Raw genomic sequence first — 17,447 nt, 5'->3', positions numbered from 1 at the left:
TACTACAGGTCCAATCCTGCGGCAGTAGGTATTGAGGAGTCAGATCTGATCAGATCAGTCGCTCAGTCGTATCCAACTCTGCGACCCCATGAATCGCAGCATGCCAGGCCTCCCCGTCCATCACCAACTCCCGGAGTTCACTCAGACTCATCCATCGAGTCAGTGATGCCATCCAGCCATCTCATCCTCTGTCGTCCCCTTCTCCTCCTGCCCGCAATCCCTCCCAGCATCAGAATCTTTTTTCAATGAGTCAACTTTTCGCATGAGGTGGCCAAAGTACTGGAGTTTCAGCTTTAGCATCATTCCTTCCAAAGAAATCTCAGGGCTGATATCCTTCAGAATGGACTGGTTGGATCTCCTTGAAGTCCAAGGGACTCTCAAGAGTCTTCTCCAACACCACAGTTCAAAAGCATCAATTCTTTGGCGCTCAGCTTTCTTCACAGTCCAACTCTCACATCCATATGTAACCACAGGAAAAACCATAGCCTTGACTAGATGAACCTTTGTTGGCAAAGTAATGTCTCTGCTTTTGAATATGCTATCTAGATTGGTCATAACTTTCCTTCCAAGGAGTAAGTGTCTTTTAATTTCATGTCTGCAGTCACCATGTGCAGTGATTTTGGAGCCCAGAAAAATAAAGTCAGACACTGTTTCCACTGTTTCCCCATCTATTTCCCATGAAGTGGTGGGACAGGATGCCATGGTCTTCATTTTCTGAATATTGAGCTTTAAGCCAACTTTTTCACTCTCCACTTTCACTTTCATCAAGAGGCTTTTGAGTTCCTCTTCACTTTCTGCCATAAGGGTGGTGTCATCTGCGTATCTGAGGTTATTGATATTTCTCCTGGCAATCTTGCTTCCAGCTTGTGCTTCCTCCAGCCCAGCGTTTCTCAAGATGTACTTTGCATATAAGTTAAATAAGCAGGGTGACAATATACAGCCTTGACATCCTCCTTTTCCTATTTGGAACCAGTCTGTTGTTCCATGTCCAGTTCTAACTGTTGCTTCCTGACCTGCATACAATTTCTCAAGAGGATGAGCAAAATTGACATAGTCTCTGCTCTCATGGAAACTGGTTTAACAGGGAACATCAGAGAATTATAAGCAGTCATGGAAAAAGAAAAGTTATGTGTAAGTTGCATGCCAAAAAGTAGGTGGTTAGAAACATGGAATTACTGTTTGGCACAGGGCCATGCATCCCATTCCTTTGTTTCTCAGAGGTTTAAGAATTCTGAGGATCTCAGGAGGATAACATTGCTTTGAAATACTTGGAATCCTCTCATTTATACTATTGCAGGTCCTTCCAGGCAGGATGACTGGTTTCCCACAGAAAATGATAAATTGGCCCTGTAATATACCTCGTCCCCATCCCTCTACATACTTGTGAGTCCCGAGACCTCACTCACGTTTTTGTTTCTCTCCTGATTGGGCTCTTCTGGAGCAAGGTCTCCGATGAGCAGTGGTTTAAGGTACAACCGCACAATGTCAGGCTCCGGATGCATGGCTCTGAAGACGTCCTGTGAATCAGAGAGAACTGTTAGAGGCTTAAAAATGACATGCTTCTGCACAGATATCTCCCTTTTCTTACTTCGTTCTGTATTGACCTTAAGAATAAGCACAAAAAAAAAAATAAAAAATAAAAAAAATAAAAAAAAATAAAAAAAAAAAAGAATAAGCACAGACTATGTTATAGAGCATTTACTTCTAACTCTAGGTTGACACTTCAAGTTCATTGATCAGAATTACCCTTGAAATTCCTCTATGAAAGCCTCACACTGCAGATCCACCCACTGAGTGCATGGCTTACTAGGCAAGTCCTGGGTAGAAAGTTGATCCCCAAGCACTGGAAGAGATCATTGTTTATTTTATTGAGCCCAGAAGAAGTAGTTGGCTTTGAGATTATGGGCCATGGTGAATTTTTAGAGTCAAACCTCAGGCTTGGTGTGGGAGTTGCCCACATTGTTTGGAGCATGCATCAACCAAGACTGCCTATGCAAATCACATTTATCAGAGTTTCCCTTTTAGTTCTTGGTCAAGGACCAGGGGACAGAGGTGCTTGAATTAAGTTATTTCCAAGGAAAGACAAGTTAAAGTTGATGATGATAACAAATATCTAAGAAAGCATGGGAGCAAAGCCCTCGAATCCTTAGTTGTCTAAAGTGGCACTTTCTTGGCTAAGTTTATCACTGAAGGAACCTTAGCACTCTTTCTAAAAAACAACAACAACAACAACAACAACAACAAACACCAAAGCATTCTCTGTAGGGGCTGGAGACAGGCACAAAATAGAGCTGACCAACTATATTTTTCCAACTCCATTCCCATGTTAAGTAGTAACTCCAAGCGGCTATGAGAAGAAGTGTTGGTTCTCGTGTCCTGCTTAAGTTTGGAAATAAGAGATAGACTTTTTTTTTTTTTTCTCCAGGGATTTAAACTGCTTTGGGGGGAAGGAGGCTTCTCCAAGAGTAAGATACTGGACTTCTTGCTATTATGGTTTTGAGAATAGGAATGATTAATATGAAGAAAAATAACCAAGGTTTTAATTTGAATATGTGGAAGCCATACACAATACTCTGGAGTGGTGGTGTTTCATAGTGCTGATTAGGAAACCGGATCCCCGAGCAGCCTTCCTACACCTAAGTTCTACACTTGCTGTGTAATTGTGGACAAGTCTCTTGACCAGTTCATGCTCCTGTTTTCTCTTCCCTAACATGGGAGTGACAGTAATAGCTACTCAATTTATAAAGTTATTATAAAAATTAAGTGAATTGATTAGAATCTGAGTGGTTTATAGTAAATTCTCAAACATATTAGTTCTCTTTCCAATATGTATACGTCTAGGCTTCCCTGGTGGCTCAGATGGTAAAGAATCTGCCTGCAATGCGGGAGACCCCAGTTAGATCCCTGGGTTGGGAAGATACCCTGGAGAAGAGAAAGGCAAGCCATTCCAGTATTCTTGCCTGAGAATTCCATGGACAGAGGAGCCTAGTGGGCTACAGTCCACGGTGTTGCACAGAATTGTACATGACTGAGCGACTAAGACACACCTGGATAAGAGCTATCTGCCTTCCTTCTCTTCAGTAAAATATAACAGTTCAGAGAGTTTCTTTCCATACTCCACTCAGAGTGAGCTCTGAATTATTTTAGTGAATATAATGAACCCTCCATCTTCAAAATCTAAAGCAACTTTAGATACATCTAGAACTACATACAAGCCTACACATAAAGCATGTCCATATGTGTAGGCTTGTATGTGTGTATATATATATATATATATATATATAATGGATGAGGTTATTCAGAAGGGTGCAATATCAACTCTTTAGACTCACTTTTATAGATTCAGTGATGTAAGAAGGGATTTGTATCTGCTAGAACCAGTCCAGGTTCTACTGTTCATTCTGCCTTTGTACACTTTCTCTGACCCTCTTGGGAAATGCTGCTTTCAAAGATGTGTTTTCATTGTCACATTCAATGACCCTAAAGTTAGTTTACCTAACCAGGATGAGAGTCATTCAGTGATTAACAATGTGACTAAAACATTTCAGGGTGGCCCATACTGAAAAATCATGTTCTGCCTGCTGTTAAGGAAGAGATGAGGGTGAGAAACATTCTGAGGGATCAAGATCAGAGTGTAGAGGAGGGGTGAGGCCCTGCATTTGCATCTTACTCTGAGCAGTCATCCAGAGCCCTGGAACAGTATGCTGACGCTAATATTCCTCTGGGTTCACTGTTTCTTCTGATCTTCAGCAAGATTCACAGGTCAATACTGCGACAACAGAACCTGAAGACCTACAGAGTTTTCCAGAATAGTAAGAATTTCCCTGCTGTGTGGAACTCTTTTCATTGTATTAATGGGCAGTACAAATGTGGTTTAGGCAGTCTTAGAATATTCAATTTGAAGGAATTCACTATTAGAGTCTAGATACCGAGTAAGTTGTGAAATCTCAAAAGACCTTCAAAAATGAGTTGTAGTTGTTGTTGTTTTTTAGTTAACTTTATTTGGCAAGTATGCTCCTCCTGAAGAAAGTCCAGGGGTAAATGAAGGGGAGAGGGAGTAACACCATTTTTTTTTAGTGTATCCTGTATACAAGGTGCTCTATGGGCCAACTCATCATCATCAACTTAGTTCTGTGAGGTTCTCTCATTTTTGTTATACATATAAAGACTTCAAATTGCAGGACATTGCCACAGTAAGTGGAAGAGCCAGGATTTGAACTCAAGTCTATGTGGCTTTAAAGCCAGGAAGCCATAAAGGTCCATTCCAGCTTTAACATGTACAGTTCATTTTCTGAAAGAAGGATGACACAAGATTGTTTTGGGAGGATGTTAAGATCAGTATATGCATGCTAGGCAGTTAGTAAAGTATTTCCCCACCTTAGGTTTTAATGACGTGCATCACTTTGTCTGTGGCCCAAACCTACTTCTCCAGGTTTACCTCTCACCATACCCTTCATGCCTCATCCTGTCCAATGGAACTCTCCCTATTCGATAAACATTCCATGACCCTGTATAGTTCTGAAGCTTTGTAATACATACTGCTCCCTTTGCCTTGACTGCTTTCCTCCATTTTTTTTCTACTTAAATTTCCTTCTCATTCTTGAACATCCAGATGAAATATGCCTTCCTAACACAGTCAGGAAAGTTATTGATGATCTCTCTGGGCTCCTATGACACTTTGTTCCTAAAGCTTTTCAAATGATGTTGCAGTGAATCTTTGTATTCAAAAAGGCCTTCTCCAGTGTCTTTTGACTTTTTTGAAGACTGAGACAATGCATTATTGATTAAATTATATCTGATATTTTTCGCTGTGCCTGGAATATGACATGTGATCAAGAGAGATCTGATGAATAAGGGGAAGGGTGAATGAATAGAGCAGCATATGACTTCTCTAAAAAGGAGAAAGTTGAGAAGTATTGAGTTCAAAGGATATGGGTCTTAAGCACTTCTGTCTCTTCCCCACTCTCAGCATCTCTATTTTCTGACCTTTTACCTACTTTATCATCTCTCATTTTCGTCTGTTATCTTTTGATTCACTTCCCAACCATCATCTCTGTTTCCTAACCTATTCATAAATTTATACTATAGCTCTTCTTAACACTGATTATTTCCCAAACAGTATCAACACAGAGGAAAGATGTGATTATCTTTGCTTTCACAGTGACTTTGGAAATCCTGCTGATTTTTTGCTGTTATTTAAAGGGGGCTGGATAGATGTCCATTATTGGAAGAGCAGTATGATCCCTAGTGGGAGAGACAAGTATGTAAAGTGAGAAGGCCTGAGAAGGATCATGTCCTTACATCTTAACTACTGTATACAGGCTGTGCCCCGTACCAAGGCACTTGGCCTAGAGGGCATGTGTGGGTTGAAATTCAGGAGACACTCCATTTGCCAAATATTCTTCTGCAATCAATCAAAATATGTGCCTATTAAATTTACACCAAAATACAGTATAGGGAGCAGTGCAGTATGTTGTTTATATTGGGAAATTTGCTTAATCTCTGAAGCTTCGATTTGTTTTCTAACTGTGGATACTACTTAGTCTCCTCCATGGGCTCACTTATCCCTTCATTCATTTATTCAGTCATTACAAAACCTTGCTGAATACCTAGCCAAGCATCAAAGAGCTTAATCTTTGGAATCAGATGCCATTAAATGATGATATTTTTATATTAATATTATTATTTGGTTCCTCTGAAGTGGGTTGAAATTTCCCGGAATTCAGGAAAAAAAAAAAAAAAACCCACCCATGGTGAATTTATGTATATAGTCACAAAACAATATAACTAGAACATAGATTTTGATTTACTTATCTCAAACAGCCCACAGGGGACTTCCCTGTCAGTCTGGTAGTTAAGACTCCATGCTTCCAACGGAAGATGTGGATCCCATCCCTGTTGGGCAACTAAAGTCCCACCTGCCTTGCAGCACAGCCAAAAAAATAAAAATAAGAAACTCACCAGAATATTCAATACCCAACCACAGACACCCATTCCTACACATTTGGGTAGTTCCTCTTCTGGTTCCTTTTCAGATCTCATCTGTTTCAAGGCAAATGCTAAATCAAGGTCCCTTGTATTTCTAGGAGATCACAAGTTTTGAGTAGGCTGATTTATGGGGAGAGTATAGTCTTTGCCTTCATTGTGGAAAAGAGCCACTTTGGAGTGGAGAATGTTTACGTGAAGTCACCAAGATTCCCCTCCACCCACACACGGATAAACAGAAGGTTATTTATTAATTTATTTTGCCATAACTCACTCTATTGTTTGAGAACTTTCATTATTTGAGATTTTTTCCCTGTGATATACTTAACTAAGCTCCGGCCAGACTCTCTCTATGTCCACTGTCCCTACCAAACCTATTCATCTTTCTGGCTTCATTATCTCATAATGGCAACTGCCATCCACCTACCTATATAAGGCATCCATCATACAGTTTAGACCCCTTACTCCTGCTTACTTACCCAGCCACTTATCCCCTATTATAAATTATGTCTCCTGGTTATCCACCCCCTCTTCCTCATTTCTGTTGTCAGTGCCTTATTCAGGACTTCATCATGTTCCCTGGACTCCTTCCTTCATTTTGACTCTTTAAAAAAAAAATTTATATGGGGCCATAGCCTATTAACAATGTTGTGATAGCTTCAGGCAGACAGCAAAGGGCCTCAATCATACAGATGCCTGTATCCATTCTGCCTTGACTAACGCTTCTTGATCTTCAGCCTTTACTTAACCAACAGGCTGGCATTTGAAAAAGAGTCCCTCTTCATGGCCATTGTCATCCATTAGCACTTTAACTGCACTTGTCTCTATTCTCATACCTATTTTTCACCTTGAACCATCATTCAAAGGAGAAACAAATTAAAATTTAATTTTAAAGTAAAAAAAAAAATGTTGACAGCCCACAAAAGATGCAGTTATTACTGATGATAACTTTCCTTTTACAAACAGCTAGGTTTCCTTGTAGGATTGGGTGTAGGGAGGGATGCTGGGCTAGAGAAGTGTCATTACCTGCAGTGGGAGGAGAGGAAGACCTACAGTGATGGTGAAATCCAGAGTCCTTCGCTCAGAACTCAAGACCCTTTCTCCCCCTCGTCCGTCTCTTGTCTCTTTCTTTACCTCCCATACCCTTAATCCTCTCTTCCTCCTTCCCCTCTTCTCATCCTCAAGCCATCATATTGACCAGGATTGTGTTAAGCAAAGGATGTGGCCAGGCCGGGACACCTATTCTGCTGGTGCTTACTCACGATGTGAACCTGATCTGTATTCCACCTCTGTACACATCCTCTCTTGCCCCACCCCAGCCTTGCTTCTGTTGATTCCACAGGAGTCTTTTGGACTTGCACACAGCTCTAACCTCTTCCACATTGTAGTCTTCCAAGCAGTTGAAACACATTTTGCTATATTTCCTCTAGGCTTATGTCATCTTTTTCCTGTCATATTGAATTTTTACCCTGATGAAGAGCTTGAGTTTCTCAGTGTCCCTCTCATACCCTGATGTTTAGAACATGAGGTGGCTTAGCATGCACCTTTGGTAATAACCATGACTTCTTTGTTCTGAATTTTCTGCTCTTGTGCATACCACACAAGATTGCGTTTACATCTTTTGTGGAGCCCAGAAATATTATTGACTTACTTATATAAAACTTGGGACTTTCCAGGTTGTGCTAGTGGTAAAGAACCCACCTGCCAATGCAGGAGACATAAGAGATGCAGGTTTGATTCCTGGGTAGGGAAGATTCCCCTGGAGGACAATCCACTCCAGTATTCTCGCCTAGAGAATCCCCAAGGACAGAGGAGCCTAGTGGGCTATAATCCATAGGGTTGCCCAGAGTCAGAGATGACTGAAGTAACTTAACACAACTTAGCATGTAGCATGCTTCATATGGACATATTGTAATCTATATGATTAATTCTTCTTGTTGGACTTATAGGTTGTTTCTGGCTTTTCATAGGTAAGTTTTTCTAGGTGAGAAAATCTTTAGTTATTAGCATTGTGCATTAGTTTTAAATCATATAATTTGAAAAAAAATCAAATAAATAATATGTTCTATAATAGGAATTGATGTGCCTGTGTCTTGTATTATAGACTTACCCTCTTCCAACAACACAAGAGAAGACTCTACACATGGACATCACCAGACTGTCAACACTGAAAACAGATATATTATATTTTTGCAGCCAAAGTTGGAGAATCTCTATAGAATCAACAAAAACAAGACTGGGAGCTGACTGTGGCTCAGATCATGAACTCCTTATTAGCAAATTCAGACTTAAATAGAAGAAAGTAGAGAAAACCACTATAAAATTCAAGTATGACCTAAACCAAATCCGTAAGTATTCTTAAGTGGAATCGAGAAATAGATTCAAGGGACTAGATCTGATAGAGTGCCTGATGAACTATAGATGGAGGTTTGTGACATTGTACAGGAGAAAGGGAGCAAGACTCTCCCCAAGAAAACGAAATGCAAAAAAGCAAAATAGCTGTTTGAGGAGGGCTTACAAATAGCTTTGAATAGAAGAGAAGTGAAAAGCAAAGGAGTTAAGGAAAGATATACCCATTTGAATGCAGAGTTCCAAAGAATAGCAAGGAGAGATAAGAAAGGCTTCCTCAGCGATCAATGCAAAGAAATAGAGGAAAACAATAGAATGGGAAAGACTATGGATCTCTTCAAGAAAGTTAAAGATACCAAGGGAACATTTCATACAAAGATGGGCTCAATAAAGGACAAAATGGTTCCGTCCGAAACAGAGGCAGAAGATATTAAGAAGAGGTGGCAAGGATACACAGAAGAACTGTACAAAAAAGACCTTCACGACCCAGATAATCATGATGGTGTGATCACTCACCTAGAGCCAGACATCTTGGAATGTGAAGTCAAGTGGGCCTTAGGAAGCATCACTACCAATAAAGCTAGTGGAGGTGATGGAATTCCAGTTGAGCTATTTTAAATCCTAAAAGATGATGTTGTGAAAGTGCTGCACTCATTATGCCAGCAAATTTGGAAAACTCAGCAGTGGCCATGGGACTGGAAAAGGTCAGTTATCATTCCTATCCCTAAGAAAGGCAATGCCAAAGAATGTTCAAACTAGGGCACAATTGCACTCATCTCACATGCTAGTAAAGTAATACTAAAAATTCTCCGAGTCGGGCTTCAGCATTGCATGAACCATGAACTTGCAGATTTTCAAGGTTGATTTAAAAAAGGCAGAAGAACCAGGTATCAAATTGTCAACATCCACTGGATCATCAATAAATCAAGGGAGTTCTGGGAAAAACATCTTTTTCTGCTTTATTGACTATGCCAAAGCCTTTGACTATGTGGATCACAATAAACTGTGGAAAATTATGAAAGAGATTGGAATACCAGACCACCTGATCTGCCCCTTGAAAAATCCATATGCAGGTCAGGAAGCAACAGTTAGAACTGGACATGGAACGACAGACTGGTTCCAAACAGGAAAAGAAGTATGCCAAGGCTGTATATTGTCAACCTGCTTATTTAACTTCTATGCAGAGTACATCATGAGAAAAGCTGGGCTGGATGAAGCAAAAGCTGGAATCAAGATTGCCGGGAGAAATATCAGTAACCTCAGATATGCAGATGACACCACTCTTACAGCATAAAGTGAAAACTAAAGAACCTCTGATGAAAGTGAAAGAGGAGAGTGAAAAAGTTGGCTTAAAGCTCAATATTCAGAAAACTAAGATCATGGCATCTGTTCCCATCACTTCATGGAAAATAGATGACGAAACAGTGGAAACAGTGGCAGACTTCATTTTGGGGGTTCCAAAATCACTGCAGATGGTGACTACAGCCATGAAATTAAAATACGCTTACTCCTTGGGTGAAAAGTTATGACCAACCTAGACAGCATATTAAACAGCAGAGAGGTTACTCTGCCAACAAATGTCCATCTAGTCAAGTCTATGATTTTTTCCCAGTAGTCATGTATGGATATGAGAGTAGACTATAAAGAAAGCTGAAGAATTGATAGTTTTGAACTATGGTGTTGGAGAAGACTCTTCAAAGCCCCTTGGACTGCAAGGATATCCAACCAGTCCATCCTATAGGAAATCAGTCCTGGATATTCTTTGGAAGGACTGATGTTGAAGCTGAAAGTCCAATACTTTGGCTACCTGATGTGAAGAGCTGATTCATTTTATTAGACCCTGATGCTAGGAAAGATTGAAGGTGGGAGGAGAAGGGGATGACAGAGAATGAGATGGTTGAATGGCATCACTGACTCAATGGACATGAGTTTAAGTAAACTCTGGGAGTTGGTTATGGACAGGGAGGCCTGGCGTGCTGCAGTCCATGGGGTGGCAAAGAGTCAGACATGACAGTGTGACTGAACTAACTAACTAACTCTTAGTAAAAGTCTTTGGACAAAATGACAACTTATCTCAGAATAACTAAGGAATGATAAATGTCATTTTTGAGTGTTTAATCTGTGCCAGGTATAAGAAGAAAACCTTTATTTTATCTTCGCTGACTTTGACATCCATAATAAGATAGAAGTATCATTATCCCACTTTCTAGATAAAGGAGCTGAGGCTCCAAGTCTTCAGCAAGCTCCTCAGGACATTCCTAGCAAGTGGTGGAGCCCAGATGCAAACCACACCTCTTTCATTCTCAAATTTGTACTCTTAATCATTAGACTGGACACCTCAAAAAGTTTTAGAATAATTGACCACATGAATGAATGAATGAGTGACCCTATGGAACAAGCTACCTTGGTATCATTATGTACTTTTCGTGAGAAGGATGGAGGCTTGGAGAAGAGTTTCTGTGTAAATAAGGAAAGATGCGCCGCTCTGGGCAGGTGTAGCTATGGGCCAGGGCTTGTGCACAGAGATCATATGTTGGTGCACATTTGCCTTTCAAGGCACAGCCTGCAAACACTTTAGGCTGTAGAGAGAGAGTGTCTGACCTCAGGTTCTCTGACTTCATGTTCTTCCTTCTTTCCCTAGAGTCATGCCGTTTCTCCACCACATACTCCTCTGTTCTCAGTTGGCAACAAACAATCAGGATTTCTAAGCAGGTGGTAAACAGGAAATGTGACTCACACCTCTGAGTCTATGGCGGTGTGATATGAATAACAATAGCTATGATTTAATGAAAAGTGCATCTGGTATTATGCTAAACACTTTACAAACTTTAGTCTCATTTCCTAATTAGATGGGTAAGGCCATTCCCATTATGCAGATGATGAAGCTGAGTTTCAGAGCATTTCAGGGACTTTCCCAGGCTTGTACAACCAGTATACCGCACCTCAGGCTCCATGTACTCTGAGTGGCCATGGAATACTGCCGGGGTCCAGCCCCGGTGGATCCAGGGAATTCAAAGCGGGGATGGTGTCGGCGAAAATCAGGAAACAACTGCTTAATCAAACGTTTATTAAGGATATAAAGAGTGGTGAAATAAGGATAGCTCAGCGAAGAAATTCAGTGAAGAAAAGAGGCTGAATAAAATTCCAAAGCAGGGAATTTATGTCACCTACGAAGGCCGCAGGCGTCCTCCCGTTCTTCCGAAGGAGAGGAGACACTAAGGCCTCCCCGGTCAGATCTTAGAAGCCCAGGCAAAATTAGTAGGCTTGACAAGCTTCCCTGCCTCAGAGGAAAAGTTCAGCTAGAAGGTGAAAGAACGACATGGGGAGACCAAATTTCGGTGAACAAAAAAAGGGCATACTTTATTTTCCAAAGTAGCTTTATACCTTAAGTTGTGCATGGAGGATAATGGGGGAAGGGATAGAGTCATGCAAAGACAGCAGTTCCTGATCCTTATCGAAGCCAGGCTTTCAAACTTATCATATGCAAAAGTTTAGGTGATTTACATCATCTTCTGGCCAGGAGGCCTGTTAACATTTTAAGAAACTTATTTTTCTCTAAAGGTGATTATTCTAAAGTCAGGCGTCAGCCTCCAAAAAGCACTGGATAAAGTTGCATTCCTATAGGGCAAACGGTGAGGTGGGCTCAATCAAGAAAAGAATTAACTCAAGGGTCCAAGATTACAAACATTGAGGCTACTACTTACATTTCTATACACCAATTATATCAATCAATACACCGCCAAGGACACAGTAGGTAAGGGATATGGAGACTTAGCAGCAAACATTGGCCCAACAAGTGAAAAACCCTTCACCAATACAATTTCTAATCAATCTTTTAACTGCTCAAAGGAATCTGTGTTTAGATAGTTTAGAACATCTCCTGCCTCTCACATGTTGCCGGAAAAAACCTATTCAGGCAGGCTAGAGGACTTCCAAAGGAGTTGGTAGGTTGAAACACTGTCACACCCAGGAATTATTAACTGGAGCTGTAAGCTAACTCTTTTTTCAGAGAGAGGTAGTGGGGGACAGCCCCCCATAAAGTCAGAGGTGTAGGTGAAAGCACAAAGCAGAAAGTAGGCAGACTCTGGTTTTGGGGGTAGATGCTCGAGAATTTCCAGGGGGACTCCTGAGGCTCGATCCCGCCTTTGCGTATGCCGAGCCTCCTTCCTCATGACCTTTGGCCACGGGCGGAGTGCCTCACACTGGCCCCCAGCAGTGATAGAATTCTAGTTGAGCTATTCCAGATCCTCACTCAATATGCAATATGCCGGCTTCCGGCAGAATACTGTGGTTGTCAGAATTCTTCTGGCGCCCTTCCACTCTTCTCTAGCCATCCTCTGGAGACTTTTCTCTGAACATTCTGGATCTGCCTTCTAAAAGTCCAGGGTACATGACTGACCACGCTCAGGTGTTCATCCTTAAGATACAAATCCTGAGGTATAGTGGGTATTTTCCCATAAGGTTTAATTCTTCCTTGTTAACTAGACTTGGATGCAGAATTGTGGTCTTTCTCTAACTTCTGGGAGATAAAAACTCACCAGCAAATTATAAATTCATCAGCTGAGCTGCTTTCTGCAAGCTATGTCTACCAGTTATATTCAAGGTGGTTGAAGGTACATATTTTTGCTAACACATCCTCTGAGCTGATTCTGTGACTTGTGTTAGAAAGCATTGCCCATATTTTCTTTGTGTAGTGGAGGTGAGATATGTGGTATTTTTCCCTCTTTTTTGCCACTTTATTTTTTTAAATTGAAGTATAATTGCTTCACAGAATTTTGTGGTTTTCTGTCATACATCAACAAGTATTTTTTCCCTTTATTTATGTTAATTTTTCTTCTGATTTTTGCACAAATGACTGTCCCTTGGCTCCTTCTATCCTCAGCTCTCTGGCTTCCTAGGGTCTTCCTGACACATGTGAGAATCCCATTATGGACTACAAGCTCATGCACACTTTACCAGAAAAAGGTTGAACTTTGTTTTAAAAACATCAGATCAGACCAGAGTGGTGGGGATGTGGAAGGGTCTGCTCAGAAAGGCATTCCTCTGACTGCAGAATCAAGATGAGAAGATGGTAGAAGACCCTGATTAGACAGAGAAGTTGAGAAATTAGGGGGAAATGAGAATTGGGGAAAGAAGATGTTGCTAGTGTCAAAAAACAAAATCTTTCTTTCTTTGCAAACTAGCCATATGCTTGTGTATTCTGTTTTTATCTGTCAGGTAATGCTCACAGAGCAGAGCTTCCTGAATCAATATTTTTAATGCTATGCTTTGAAACCAGTTGGAAAAATTATATACTAACATGAAAACGACAAGGATAACATAAAAAACTCTTTAAATTTCTACTCTATAATATGTTAATTTTCTGATCTTGAATTAGTTTATTTAACACCTTTTATTCTCCATTTCTTCATGTGTATAATATAGAGAAAAAGTTCCTAACTGGGCTAAAATCAACTTTCTTATAGAATATTTTAGAATGGATTCCTAAATGCATTTAAGGATTGAGAAACCTTCTTCAATATTAAATGGAAATTTTATTTTTAAGATCAGCTATAAAGGGCTTTCGGAGAAGGCAATGGCACCCCACTCCAGTACTCTTGCCTGGAAAATCCCATGGACGGAGCAGTCCATGCGGTCGCTAGGAATCAGACACGACTGAGCGACTTCACTTTATTTTTTCACTTTCATGCATTGGAGAAGGAAATGGCAACCTACTCCAGTGTTCTTGCCTGGAGAATCCCAGGGATGGGGGAGCCCAGTGGGCTGCCATCTATGGGGTCACGCAGAGTCAGACATGACTGAAGCGACTTAGCAGTAGCAGCATAAAGGGCTTTATGGTAAAAAAACTTATCTGATTTAAAAATTTGTCACTGTTATTTGTGTGCTCTGAGATACATTATTTTCATGTTTTAGTATCAGTTTTTTTAATCTTTAATATGGGAATACCATTCACTTTCCTTAGAGGTGAAACTCCAGTACTTTTGGCCACCTCATGCGAAGTGTTGACTTATTGGAAAAGATTCTGATGCTGGGAGGGATTGAAGGCAGGACGAAAAGGGGATGACAGAGGATGAGATGGCTGGATGGCATCACCGATTCGATGGATGTGAGTTTGAGCGAACTCTGGGGGTTGGTGATGGACAGGGAGGCCTGGCGTGCTGTAATTCATGGGGTTGCAAAGAGTCAATGACGACTGAGCTACTGGACTGAACTGAACTGATTCACTTTCCTTATGATAAGGTTTAAGTGAGGTCATGCATTTGAATTGTGTCTATGTTGTCTTTGGGCTTCCCAAGTGGTGCTAATGGTAAAGAACACTCCTGCCAATGCTGGAGAGGTAAGAAATACAGTTTCGATCTCTAGTTCAGGAAGATCCCCTAGAAAAAAGCATGGCAACCCACTCCAGTATTCATACCCAGAAAATCCCAAGGATGGGGGTGCCTGCCAGAATGTGGTCCATAGGGTCACAAAGAGTTGGACACAGCTGAAGCAACTTAACACATATGATGCGTGATATTTTAGGCATCCATTGAAAGTCTATTTTTTCAGCTATTTTGGTGGAGGAGAGTTATGAGGAAAAACAGTGAAGGAAAGTGGTTAAGACTGAAAGTTCAGAAAGATAAGCGTTTTGAATCTGAGATCTGCTGGCTCGGTGAACTTGGGTCAGTCACTTAACCACTCTGATTTCAGTTACTTCTTCCATAAAAGTGGGTTGTATTACCTGTATCACAGTGAATTAACTACACAACAAAAAATAACTCTATAAAGTCTAAAAGCCTATGTCACTGTAAGCTTTCAACATTGTTCAACATTTTGATGCTCGCCAGATGAGTTGCTGTCTGTTTCAGGCACTTCAGTTGTAGAAGTCTGAGAAATTTCTACTTGAATGAAGTCATTTTTTTCCAGATTTTACTCACCTATTTGTAACTTTCTTCTTGTAAGACAATGACTCCATTTCAAAACAAAACAAAACAAAAAAACATAATGCCAAGAACAAAAACCAAAACCTGAAATACACATAGTATCTACTGTCAGCATCTGAGCCCACCCCAAACCTAGTGCAAATAATAGCTAGACATTGAGGCTTAATTAGCTTTCAACTTTTTGCTGGATAGGAATCCAGAAAAATTGGTTTGGGAGGAGATGAGTGATCATGGAGCTTGAACACGTACTTGAAATGCTTTTGGAAAGACAGTCAAGGTCCCAGCCACCCAGCAGCTGGAACAGAGAGAGAGAGGGCAGACTTTGAGCTCCTTACCGTGTCATCTTCCCCAGCACAATGGTTGAGGACCAGTCGCCCATGGGGATGCCTCTCTGCCCAGCCAGTAACATCATAGACCTTGCGATTGATCACCAGCCACTGGTCAGTCTCCTGATTGTGTCTCTGGATCTCCTGCCAGGTGTACGTGCTGAGGCTTTTTCTGGGCAAGCCACACTTCGCGTTTGCCTCCTGGCTTGCAGGGAGCTTGGCTCTCCCACTTGCTGCTGGTTTCCCATTTGCCTGATGCTTCGCACTCAGGTCCAGCTGGTTCTCATCCACAAGGCTCCCATTGCCCTCAGGCTTTTCTTCAAACGTCATTGTCTTTGTACTTTTAGAATTTCTGGCGTGACACCTGGAATTTCTAATTCTCACCTGATTAAACTACAGAATGACCTTTTCCCTCTCCTTTTATTCCATGAAGTAAGAAGCCTACACAGAAAACTTTTTAGCCTACTTGACTCTTGGCAAACCTGATAGTGAACTCCTTCCCGGCTTCTCACTTCTCTGTCCTGAGTCTTCTTTTTTTTTTTTTTTTTTGTCCTGATGAAGACTGTACCACCTTTCCCCATACCCAAGAAGATTAGTCTACCTTTCTCTCTTCTCTCTCTCTGTTGGCTGATCATTTACCAGCGTTCTTATTCATCATTAAATGTCCTTTAGTCAAGAGCTGGAGCCAATCACAGCCCAGAGGATGGTGTGGCCTGACCTCTAGGAGGGGCTGGGCTCCTTCTCTGCTGACTGCCTGCACTGGCATCATTCTGGATCAGGCTCATTAGCTCTCCCCCATTGAAAGGAATAGTTGTTTTAATTCAACACATGAGCAGAAGATTTCAAAACCTCTAGGAAGATATGAACGCCTCCTGGAATTGGGAAATGTTCTTTTGTTGTTAAGATTGGAAATTTTTCTTTTATTCTGATTTTCTCAGATTATTGTTTGTTTGTTTGTTTGTTTAAATTAATTGAGAAACCTATATGCAGGTCAGGAAGCAACAGTTCAAACTGAAAATGGAACAACAGACTGGTTCCAAATAGGAAAAGGAGTACGTCAAGGCTGTATATTGTCACCCTGCTTATTTAACTTATATGCAGAGTACGTCATGAGAAACACTGGGCTGGAAGAAGCACAAGCTGGAATCAAGATTGCCGGGAGGAATATCAATAATCTCAGATATGCAGATGACACCACCCTTATGGCAGAAAGTGAAGAGGAACTAAAAAGCCTCTTGATGAAGGTGAAAGAGGAAAGTGAAAAAGTTGGCTTAAAACTCAACATTCAGAAAACAAAGATCATGGCATACGTTCTCATCACTTCATGGGAAATAGATGGGAAACAGTGTCAGACTTTATTTTTCTGGGCTCCAAAATCACTGCAGATGGTGATTGCAGCCATGAAATTAAAAGACGCTTAATCCTTGGAAGGAAAGTTATGATCAACCTAGACAACATATTAAAAAGCAGAGATATCACTTTGCCAACAAAGGTCCATCAAGTCAAGGCTATGGTTTTTCCAGTAGTCATGTATGGATGTGAGAGTTGGACTGTGAAGAAAGCTGAGTGCTGAAGAATTGATGCTTTTGAACTGTGGTGTTGGAGAAGACTCTTGAGAGTTCCTTGGAGTGCAAGGAGATCCAACTGGTCCATCCTAAAGGAGATCAGTCCTGGGTGTTCATTGGAAGGACTGATGTTGAAGATGAAACTCCAATACTTTGGCCACCTTATGGGAAGAGCTGACTCATTGGAAAAGATCCTGATGCTGGGAAAGATTGAGGGAAGGAGGAGAAGGGGACAACAGAGGAAGGGATGGTTGGATGGCATCACCGACTCAATGGACATGGTTTGGAGTGAACTCCGA

General features: G+C 41.1%; 1 protein-coding gene across 1 annotated transcript in view; it reads right to left on the bottom strand.

The window, feature by feature from the left end:
• Positions 1 to 15,928, bottom strand: part of LOC112579411 (fatty acid desaturase 2-like protein FADS2B) — a 47,918-nt gene extending 31,990 nt beyond the window's left edge. Inside the window, 2 exon segments of the mRNA XM_044928942.2 lie at positions 1,407 to 1,517; positions 15,593 to 15,928. Of these exon segments, the coding sequence (XP_044784877.2) occupies positions 1,407 to 1,517; positions 15,593 to 15,913 (432 nt within the window). The 5' untranslated portion in view covers positions 15,914 to 15,928.
• Positions 15,929 to 17,447: the final 1,519 nt, after the last annotated feature.

Source organism: Bubalus bubalis, chromosome 16 (assembly GCF_019923935.1).
Source record: "Bubalus bubalis isolate 160015118507 breed Murrah chromosome 16, NDDB_SH_1, whole genome shotgun sequence".
NCBI lineage: Eukaryota > Metazoa > Chordata > Mammalia > Artiodactyla > Bovidae > Bubalus > Bubalus bubalis.
Note: the sequence above shows the minus strand (reverse complement) of the source record. Positions and strands in the feature narration are given on the sequence as shown.